At 37.0% G+C, this 11493-nt stretch overlaps 1 protein-coding gene across 5 annotated transcripts in view; it reads left to right on the top strand.

Annotated features, from left to right (window-relative positions):
* The window catches only part of PTPRD (protein tyrosine phosphatase receptor type D), a 418376-nt gene that overhangs the window by 94399 nt on the left and 312484 nt on the right, over positions 1-11493 (top strand). For 4 of the 5 annotated variants that reach the window (XM_007468403.1, XM_007468405.1, XM_007468404.1 and 1 more), the window contains exons 2-3: positions 5970-6115; positions 9721-9862. In XM_007468403.1, coding sequence (XP_007468465.1) covers positions 5970-6115; positions 9721-9862 — 288 coding nt within the window. Of the gene's footprint in view, positions 1-5969; positions 6116-9720; positions 9863-11493 lie in introns of those variants that run through there. The other variant, XM_007468406.1, reaches the window with a different exon arrangement.

Here is an 11493-nt window from a genome sequence, read left to right as displayed (position 1 = left end):
GGAGGGGCCCCCCAAAAAAAAAAAAAAAAAAAAAAAAAAAAAAATCAGGACTTCACAATTAGATCAAAAGTCCATGATTCACGCTAAACCTCAGTGAGTCTTCCTTCCTTTCTTTTTCCCGTTTTCTCCCTGACTCTTTCTTTCCTTCTAAATTTATGTAGTACTATAAAGCTTTCTGAAATTCTATAAAATAGGAGTAATGGTATACTCCTACAGGACTATGGAAAACACTGCATATAAGATATATAAAACATTTAGTCCAGTGCATGGAATTCACTGAAGAGTAGTTATTTCTTTATCCCATTTTGAAGTATAATGCTCCTTAAATCAGATTTTAAGGTTAAAAGATTGTGGAGTTGTATTAAAAAGAAAATATCAAAGATGGCTCAAAAATAGTCTGACTTTGAAGGTCCATCCTGGCCATGGATGTCAGAGGTGACCCTGTTCAGATTCCATGTGATAGGATAGATGTCCGCACAGGCTCGGGTCTATGTAGAACATCTGCCATGGAAACCAGTCCAGCCTGGTGTCTTGTGCTAGGATCCTGGCCCTCCGTACAGTTAAACATCAACTCTGGGACCTCCCCCCTCTTCCCTTGTCATGAGCCTGTACAGTTGTACTGCTATCTTGGGCACACTTTCCTACCTACCCCAATGAATCATAATAGAAAATGCATCATCTACACAAGCTTTGGCCATTTTCTATATTTGGGGCAGTGGCAGTAGAGTGTGTTGTGACTGGACGGGAATGTAAACCCTGTGACAATGGCTCTCGTCCCCCTAAACCTTCAGACCTGGCCCTTAGCATCACCCCGGATTCACCTCCTGTGCTTTGTGTTTCTCACCGACCTCCAGATCCCTGTTCCTGAGCTTCCCTTCAGAGACCTCACCCTGATTCTTGCAGAAAAAGAAAGAACAGAGATGAGGTCACCTGACAGTCTCATAAATTCTACAGATACCTTTTAGGGAGGAAGCAGATTCCTAAAGACAAGACTACCTATATATTTTTATTGAACATTTCCTCATCCTCTCCCTCAGTATCGTTTAATAACTTTATTAACCTGCCCCTTTCAAGATTTTAAGTACGTTATTGTGACAAATATCCCTTTAGAATCAAAACTCTCTCTTTAAGGAAATGTTAATCAGCTGAAAGAAACAAAGCCAAGTATTTACATGCTGTTAATTTTGTTCCCCAGTGCAACATATTTCCTTGATGTCTGCAGAAGTGGCTTATTCATTAGAATTAAATTAGGCAAACGGCACCATCATTTCATCTCTTCACTTTTGTAGCATGTGGTCCTTTCCAGGGACGTGTTTTAAGTGATTCTCAGTTGGCCAGTCAAGCTCGCACAAACCTGAATCGTCTTCTTAACCTTTAAGAATTTCTCGTAAATCCCTTTCTTCCATTGCTGCTACCAGTGGACGTCAATGGTTCTCCTCACTTAATGTCTGGTTCTACTTAATGTAGTGTACTCAAGGAAGGTTTATGTCTTTGATAGAGCAGTTTGTTAAGGATGGTCAAAGGCAATTTGCTGGTCTTGGCACGTTTTGTCCCCTGAATTTAATCACCTTATGTGCTCTTTGGGCTTATCATCTTGTCTTCAGAAAGCCTAGCAACTTGACACCTGATATGGCATCAAAATATTACAGTCATTACATTAAAGGTACTGTGCATTGCTTATACCTGTAAGAAGCAATCTAACCTCTTAGAAGGAAAAATCAATCAGCAGCCTGTGGCTCCTCTCAAGCTGTGTAGGAAATAATAATCTACTTGATTCCTGGAGCTCCTGTCTGCTCTGTGAATGCATCCTGAGAATGCAGTCTTTGAACAGCACGTGAGCATGGCAGACGCATTTTAGAATATCCAGCATGCCTCTGTTCTGACTCATATGCATGTTTAGCTTCTCTATTTTCCATTTAGAAAATAGACTTTCTGGGTCTAACAGTAATCTGACCTCTGCCTGGCATTAGTTTAATAAAAGGTCATGCTCCTTACCTGTCAAAACCAGCTTGAGCAGAAATGCATTTTGCAAAGCACAATGTTGGCAGCTCTAGGTGGATAGCAATGGCAGTTAGCTACAATAATGGAAGGGTACTTATCTGAGTATTGGTGACTGTAAAGTTTTAATGTCTTTCTCTCTGTCTTTATATTCCTGATAGTTCTTTATTTTCTTAAACCAAGCGTAATATTTATGGTTGTATCTCATGGGATAATCATGGGAACTTTGATTATTAAGACCTGAGGCTGTCCTATTGTGTGACTGTGTAGTGGAAGTCTTTGTTTTATTCTTTTACATGGGTTCTCTTCTCTTTCTTCCCATCTTCAGAGCATGACTTAAATGTGGACATACCCTTGACAAAAGAAGGCAGAAGACTCATTTAGTTTCTTCTATTAAACTGAGATACAGACAAGGGGGAGTGGGTGCTATGTGTTGTTAGACCCCTCTGGGAATGAAGATTCTTACTTGCTTCTAGCATTTGTTGGAGTTACGTTTAGTCTTCTTTCTTTCTCATCTGTTTCCTTTGGCCATCTGCCTGGCATTGACAGCATCACTGTTAGCGTCTGACCAGCCAAGATGATTATTTATGCAACAAGCATGCTCACTGAAAGGATTTTACTATATTATCTAGAGTGTTAACCTTGCATCATAGAGTAATGGCATTTATCCTTTCCATGGTTTGGAGTTGGTTGACAAATGTAGAAAAATTGACATCATAAGAAAGTCATGATTTTCTTGTCTGTGAAGGCTATTTTTTTAAACACATATTTAGAAAAAAATTTAAAAATTAAAAAAAACCTGTGTACAAATAATTGATATGCCTTTAAAAAATGTAACATGATCAATTTCATTTTTTTGTGTTTGTTTTTAAAGAATAAATTTAAGGACCCTTTTCGGGCTGCTTTTTTGAAGAATACTGAGTCACTACTACAGTGGGGTGTAGTGGGATTTAGAAAAACAGTCCCAGATCTGAAACAGATCCTAACTGGTTATTTCAATAAATCTTCCACAGTTCATTAGGTTAATTCTATTACTTGACTTCATCTTCAGAAATAAAATCCTTACAGGACTCTACTCAGTACTCTGTAATGGCCTGTATAGGAAAAGAATGGAAAAAGAGTGGATATACATATATGTATAACTGATTCACTTTGCTGTACACCTGAAACTAACACAACATTGCAAATCAACTATACTCCTATAAAAATTTTTAAAAAGTAAAATTATCAATTAAGTTTAAAAAAAAGAAAAGATCCTTGCAGTAGCATGCAGTGGTCATATCTTTAAACCTGTCAGTGTTTGTATGAGAACTGTAAGGTATGACCAGAAAATGAAGATAAAAGAAAAACACATCTGAACATTGGAATGATAGTTGCATCCCTTTTTGAGAACATGGGAACTTGCCTCCTATGCGTTCCACTTAGAAATAAGACTTCTAGGTTTTATATTAATTCGACTTCTTACTGTCCCCACTCAGTATTTAGGAAGCACTTTCCCGAGTAACTGTTGCCTATTTGCAGATTGTCAGAATCTCCACTTTTCCTTCATTCTTTAGGATGAGAAATAGGATACTTTCCCTTAAAAAAAAATCCCAGTGCATCAAAAATGGCATCCTACCTTCTTTGTTTATTTAATTTCTGATTAGTACATAGTCATTTTATGCAACAGCCCTCCACCCAGTCCATACATTCTTGTGAGAAATTTCAAAACAGAACTTAAATGGGAAGCTGGGTTGTTAAAATTCATTTTCCTTTAGGGTTGACAATTTTTAAGCTATGGACTTTAAAAAGGAAAGTACCTAAAAATGACAGTGTTGTACCACTTAAAATAGCAATGCAATACATTTTGTTTTTCCAGGGAAACTCCTAGGAATTTTAATTTCATAATTATAATTTCCATTTAGATGCTGACAAGTGAGTGGTTATTATCAATTTGCATTGTTTGCAACAGCAGAATGAAAAACATAAAAACTTTTAATATCTTTTTTGTTTGTGACAGAAAAGTGACATCAGTGTACTGCGTATTTTATTCCTCTCACTGTTAATCGATTTCAAATCATTTTAAACATTGCTCACAGTTCTGGTAATCGTCCAGTTTGTATTGGTACCCTGAGATGCTGTTGGATGTGATATCTAGCAGCGTTTTTAGAGCCCACTTTCCTTCCTAGGGTTTCTGAACAAACAGGTACCTGGGTTTTCACCAGTTCTACTATCACCAAGTTGAATTTCCTGATGAAGTGGAGACTCATTTCCCAGCATCAGCATTACAAAGATACCACTCACCTCTCTTCTCCCTTCTTTCCCTCATCGTGGAAGTTAATACCTTAAAACTGGAAGGGATCTCTGCAAAATAATTTATTTCACATTTCATATCTTTACAGTTAAGAGACAGGAAAGTTAGGCACCCCCTCAAGATGTTACACGTACAAGATGGTGGAGCTGAGAAGGAAATCTGGCTTCCCTGACTCCAGGAAAATCAAGATGAGGGTCAGGACACATACCATCAGGCCAGCAGGAGCATCACAGGGGAAACATGAAAACAAGGCAGAGAAAATACTGGTGATGAGCAAACAATGATGAACTTTGCTATTTTCTTCTTACTTAGAATCTAAGGATGGTTTTCAAAATAAACTTTAGCCATGGTTACTAAAACCTTGTTTCAGTGACGTATCACTGACAAATGGCCGGAGGGAAGAGAAAATTTCTAATAGGGGTAAGAAAATAGAAAATAAAATGGGAAAGTAAAATGTTTTTGAGTTTAAAAAATGTCCAGCTATAACGTAATTGTCAAAACTCAAGCAAGAAAATGTGAGGAGTAGGAAAATTCATTAAAGTACCTTCTCCCAAACCACCATCGTTAATGTTTCAGCATATTTTGTCCTATCCTTTTTGGGGTGCCTTTTCTTTACCTGATATCTCTCATCTGTAATTTTGTGTGATGCTTTCGTGGCTTACCATTGAGTCATAAGTATTTCTCGTGGCATATAATAAAAACTTTATAATTAACAACATTTACTGTTTGTGTGATGTTGCATCATTATGCCAGTTTATCTCACCATCAATTCCGATAATAATTGATGTTTTGAGTACTTATGATCTTTGTAAATAAAATATATGGTTAATATCTTCGTCCATAAGTATTTGTCTACATTTTATATAATTTTCATATAATAGATTTCTAGATTCGGAAATACCAGGTGGATAACAAGCAGGCTTTTAAGAGGGAAAGTGTATGTTAGGAACATTTAAAGGAGACAGAGGACATTTCAGAAACCTCCAACTGTTAGCCTTTCGTCCTTAGGAATCTTGAAGTCTACATCTTTCTTTACAGAAATTCTTTTTTGGCTATGACTTTGGAGGCTTCTTGACTCATCTTTTTATGCAGATTGTGGAGTTAAGTTGAAAGTAAGGCAGCACACAATATCTGGGTTAGAGTCACTTTACCATATTATCCTATTTCTATTTCTTGCCAAACCGTCTAACTCAGGGCTGTATTTCTTGTCTCTTTAAAATTTCCTAGAATTTCTCTTAAATGTCACTAATTTTAATAGTGGCACTGCTGCTTTCTGGCAATGTCCTGATAGCGGCATCAAAGCAAAGAGCTAAAATTTTACTCACTTTGATTGATGAGCTCATTTTGTTACAGAGGACAAATTGGATTTTTTTTTAATACTGGTAGTAAAAATTAATGTGTGATGTTGCTTAACAAATGTTATTGCATCTCTGCCATAATACGGATTTCAGCAATAAAAGCACTAGCAGATAACTTCACCAGAAAGTTACCTCCCTCCCCTTTTAACTACTCTCAAATGTAAAAGGTGCTTTCCTAATTTTATAATCCTTGTATATGTGTATGTATGTATGTATTGACTGAAATAGGTTGAGGGCTCTGGAGAGAGCAGTGGCAGTGGGGTTATAGTCTGTGTTTCCACCTTCCATCTAATTGTGATATTTATTTCTTTTTATTTCAGCACCTCCAAGGTTTACACGAACTCCCGTTGACCAGACAGGGGTCTCTGGTGGAGTTGCCTCTTTCATTTGCCAAGCGACAGGAGACCCAAGACCTAAAATTGTCTGGAACAAAAAAGGAAAGAAAGTCAGCAATCAGAGATTTGAGGTATTAGGTCCATTGTTCTGTTTCTCTGGGGGAAGAATGTAACTGCTGAATTTTTGGTTTGTATGTTACTTGCTTGTTTTTCTCTGATACAAGGTGTTGTAATCACTGAGATATGCCATTCCTTATGTTGTATGTGATGGAAAACTTCACTCTAGATGGCTTCAGCTATTTTAAAAAAGGGAATTTGGGGGTTCAGATGACTGACTTTTTTTTTTTTTTTCTTGCGTTATGCGGGCCTCTCACTGTCGTGGCCTCTCCCATTTGCGGAGCACAGGCTCCGGACGCGCAGGCCCAGCGGCCATGGCTCACGGGCCCAGCCGCCCCGCGGCACGTGGGATCCTCCCGAAACGGGGCACGAACCCGCGTCTCCTGCATCGGCAGGCGGACTCTCAAGCACTGCGCCACCAGGGAAGCCCCAGATGACTGACTTTTGTCGTACTTGTACAAGGGCTCACATAGTGTTCTTAGCATCCATCTGTAACCTCATCCTCAGACAGCTTCCCGTTAAGATGTCAAGATGCGGTCTCACATCCTCCCACATCCAAGACTAGAGGATGAGTGAGAGCTTTCTGTGCTATTGGCTCTTATTGAGTTACGTGTTCATCACTGAAACAGTCTCTGTGGACAGCTGGATGGTACAGACTAACTCACTTATGTTAATCAGAGTCTACCTCAGTTACTGGGAATGAGATCAGTTCCATCCAACCCCATGGCTTGGAATGAGGGAGTAGTATTTTCCCAAAGGGTATTCAAGTTCCTGTTATCTGAAAGAAGGGGAATGGATACTGGACAGCAAATTTAGTTGTCCAATATACTTCACACCTGTGTTTTACAGGTAGCATGGACTAGAAAGAGAACTTAGCTCCAGTGTGTTAGTGTGAAGAACTGCTCTGAAGGAAACATACCCAACCAGGTTGATAGTTGATAAACCTACTGATGAAGTCGATTTTGTTTATTCGGGAAAGCTTAGTGCATTGAAGATGATGATACATAATTCAGATATTATTTTGGGTGTTTTTAAGGAGCCTATGGTTTATAAATTTGCTCCTTCTGGAGGAGAAAAATAGGTGATAAGCTATTCAGAGAAAAATTGGAAGAAGCACACAATATCATGCCTGTAATTTAAGATATGAAGAGGATAGATTGATTTTTAGAGAGTACTTAGACCTCCAAACTGACCCAAAATGTAAAACTCACCTCCTCTTACCTGAGTTTCTAACTACTTTATAGCCTAATTCACAGTTTGGCAAATTAAAACAATTCCCAGTTAAGTGAAACATAGCAACGACAAAATTCAGAGCATTGTGAGTTTATTCATTTTTCACCAGTTCTCAAAGAGCAGTAAATGGACCAAATGCATAAAGAGCATAAATTACACTGGTGAAAATTGAAATCTGGCCTGTAGTTTACAAATGGTAAGTTTAAAATTTTGTTTGTTTGAAGATCAGATACCTACAGTGATTTAAACATAAACAAAAAGAATATCTTAATCTTTGAGAATATTTCCTACATTGTCATAGGAAATGATGTGTGTGTGACTTTTGGTGCGCATATACTTTTTAGTTTAAATGAAATTCACTTTTTTGTCACAGAGAAGTTTGACATCATGCTTTGCTAGTGATGATGGCTTCTAGACAAACTCTTGTAACAAAGTTTAAATTATAACAGTAAACATTTCAAAGCATGAGGTCTGCTTAGTACATAATTCCTAATGAGAGTCATATAAACATCCAGAAAAAATTATTTTAACACAGAGCGGCTACATCAAATAGTACTGAGTCTTGGGCTGTGAATCCTTCATGTCTTGAACAGTATACTATATTTTTTGGTTTCACTAGTTTCTGAAGCCCATGAGAGTATGAGTGAGACTGATTTTGTTCCCTCTTCTATCTCCAGTGGCAAATATAGCATCTGGCCTAGAGTAGGTACATAATTAATACTGGGTGTTAAATCGGGTTTGCAAATTGGAGATTACAGTATTAGCATCTAATGTGTCTATTGTTTGTTGAAGAAAATAGGTCTAAACCTAGGAAGTAGTTCAGAAATGTAAGCCTGCAGTGACATGTGACAATTAATCAGAAGTTAAGAGAGTGGATCCTGAGAGTTCTCATCATAAGCAGAAAAACATGTCTTCTTTTATTGTATCTATATGAGATGATGGATGTTAGCTAAACCTCCTTTGGTCATCATTTCACAATATATGTAAGTCAGACCATCGTGCTATATACACCTTAAACCTTATATAGTGATGTATGTCAATTATTTCTCAATAAAACTGAAAAAAATCAAAATTTAAATTAGTATTAAAGATGTTTAAACCTTTCTCTCCATTAAGCTATAGGATGCTCAAATATATATATATATATATATTAATTATAGCATATTTGACAAAGATTCCAGTAGCTATGGAACTTTATTCTCCCACGATGCATACTAGATTCATTCTAAAGTGTGTGATATTTTTAATAGAGTTGAAAATAAATTGTGGTGCATTGAGAAATGGGATGTTTTGACTATCTCTGTGAATTTAGAATGTACATGGGATGCAGAAAGGACTTGAAGTGGCCGTATCTTAAAAACATTCAATCTCTTTTTTCCGTATGTTGACACTTATATTACAAAATCTGGGATTGATCATCTTGTAAATATATTTATAAAGCATTCTTAATTTATTCACAATTTAAGCACATGGATATATTATTCATAGGGAAATGCAAAAATAAAAAACCACCATCTCAGTGAACAGCTGATAAAACACAGCAGAGTTATAGAAAAGACAGGTAGAGGACTCTACAGTTTTGTATGCATATTTATCAATATTGTCAACATCATTTTTTAGAAGTATTACTGGAGTAGGTGACAAATACCTAACTGTTTCAGAGTAGAGTCCATAATGATAGAGAATTCAGGCTTACTGTTTAGGACATTAATTTTCTACCTGGTGAAGCAAGCCTCCATTTTACAGCAAGAATGCCCTAAAAATGCAGAAAATGCTAAGCTAAAACAAATACTGGAATGCTTTATGGCAAAATTAATGCATGCCATCAGTCTCTGGGGCTATGAAAGCCATCTCATTGGCTGCCTAAGTACTAGATTTATGCAGTTTCTCTTCATGGTTTGCTCATCTATACTGTTCAGGATGAGACATTTTAAACCAGAAGAGCTATCAGTGGTGGCATACATTATTTCTTCACCTTATCGTCCAATTACTGAATGGATCCACATGTGCATATGTGCTATCAGAGACAGAATAATTTAAGAAGTGTATGCATCATAGCAGCAAGTCTCTTGCAAAATTAATAAAAAGGTCACATTGCCCTAGATACATATACTGGAATATTTTCATGATTAAACCCTGGATGGTTTACTGTAGAAACAAGAAATCTACGTTTTTGCACATGTAGTTTCACGTCTTTCCATTCTGCGGTATAGGATTCAGTACATTAGAGCAATTATTCTGTTTCATCACTGCATCAAAATTCAGTCTCAAAATGCTTCTGAGTTTATTCTGGGCCTAATGGCTGGTTCACCACTGCCTTGAGAGATTTAGCTGAGAGGCAGATGATAGTAACAACACCTGTGACAGCTATTGTTTCCTCTAATAGGTAATAGAGTTTGACGATGGATCTGGATCAGTTCTCAGAATACAACCCTTACGGACTCCGCGAGATGAGGCAATTTATGAATGTGTGGCCTCGAATAACGTGGGAGAAATAAGTGTATCCACCAGACTCACAGTTTTACGAGGTAAGTATTCAAGTGCAAGGCTGCTGCTTGTGTAGTTGAAATTCTGTATCTCAGGTGTTCTTTTGTAGAATCATTGAAAAGACTACAGTTGTCATGACACTTAAATGGGAAATGAATTGAAGTAAAATACTGATTAGGGTCAAACTTTATTTAACTAGACGGAGGGTGCCTTCTCTCCTAGGACTTAAGAAATGCTAGTTGGGGAGAGGAAAGAAAGTCTCAAAGAAGTGCTGATTTCAAATGCCAGATACCATTTTGATTTTTGGTAAAGAGCCTTGATAGGAAGCAGGGTATGCTACTGTTTTGCATGTTAGCTTCACTTGTGTGTGGATTTTTCATATCTAGGTCAGCAACTACTTTTTGGAAATTACCAAAGCTGACATTGGTGTTTGCAAAATTAAAGGAATATCTACTACCTAAAGATGAGTTCTTATTAAGCAGAGGAATCAAGAACAAGAAAGGCACCTTTCTTCTTTATGTCCAAAAAAAGTGTTTTGTTTCAGTCTTTTATATTTCTTGAGCTAACATCTGTTGATGCAAAGTGATTGGAAACAGTGTGTCCCCTTCTGTGTTTCCAGCTATGTGGCTTATGCATTGTGCCCAAAGCATGGGATGACTTGCTAAATCTGTAGTACGGTGTGTCTACTTCCAAGACTTCCTTTAGAATGACAGTGCTAGAGAATAATGGCTAGTGACTAATAATGCTCTGTTGTATTATATATATAATTCAATCTTTTGTATAGAGATAAGAATATTGCCTAATTTGGCTTGCGTCATAGTTGACATTTCCCGACTAACCCTCTGTGCCTTTGTTTCTTTCTCATACACACTTGCATTTGTCTGTTTTGTATTGCTTTGAACTTTGCTTTGCTTGATTCCACAACTTAGTAAAATAGCTTTTCTTCAGATGAAGGGAATTAGAAAGAAGAGATCATAATTGAATAATCTTAGAGGAACATATATAGAGTGAGAACATTTCTCCTCCATTCCATCCCCCCACCCCCGCTTTGAGGCATGTATGTTTCTCTGTATGTTTTATATAATCAAAAATATTTTCTTTTAGATCTATTTAGTACCAAAATTAATCAGTCAATCTGAGAAGTCTAGAAAAGAATATTTACATATACATCCTACAATGTGCTTTAAGTACTATAAAATCTTACTAAGTCTTAGGGGAAATATTGACCAACTGGATATAGATCTTTTAATTGCATGTAACAGAATGCTGCTTAAAAACAAACAAGTCAAATTTGAGCTACATTTCTGGCCATTATGACAAACTGTGTTCATATAGGAAATTCTCCATCCCCCTGTAAGCATATAGACATGTTGATAAAATATTTGAAAATAAAATTAAATGTGAGGTTAGGTTTACAAACATGAAAGAAATTTCCAGGTGCTCAAAACAGAAAGAGAGCCTCAGATAAGAGATAATTTGTAATCTTATAAACCAAGATAATAACCAAATGGACTATATGATTTAGGGCTGAAGTTTTAACTCTCCCGCAGGACCCAGACCTATATAAAATAGGAGGAGCTAGATCAGCTTTCTGAACAAGGTAAGAATTCTAGCACTATTTCTGCAGTGCGATACTTAGAACCCAGAAGCTAACATAAAAGCTGGTCAGAAA

This window comes from Lipotes vexillifer, unplaced genomic scaffold, assembly GCF_000442215.2.
Source record: "Lipotes vexillifer unplaced genomic scaffold, Lipotes_vexillifer_v1.1 scaffold45, whole genome shotgun sequence".
Classification (NCBI taxonomy): Eukaryota; Metazoa; Chordata; class Mammalia; order Artiodactyla; family Lipotidae; genus Lipotes; species Lipotes vexillifer.
This window is presented reverse-complemented; position numbering and strand designations above follow the sequence as displayed.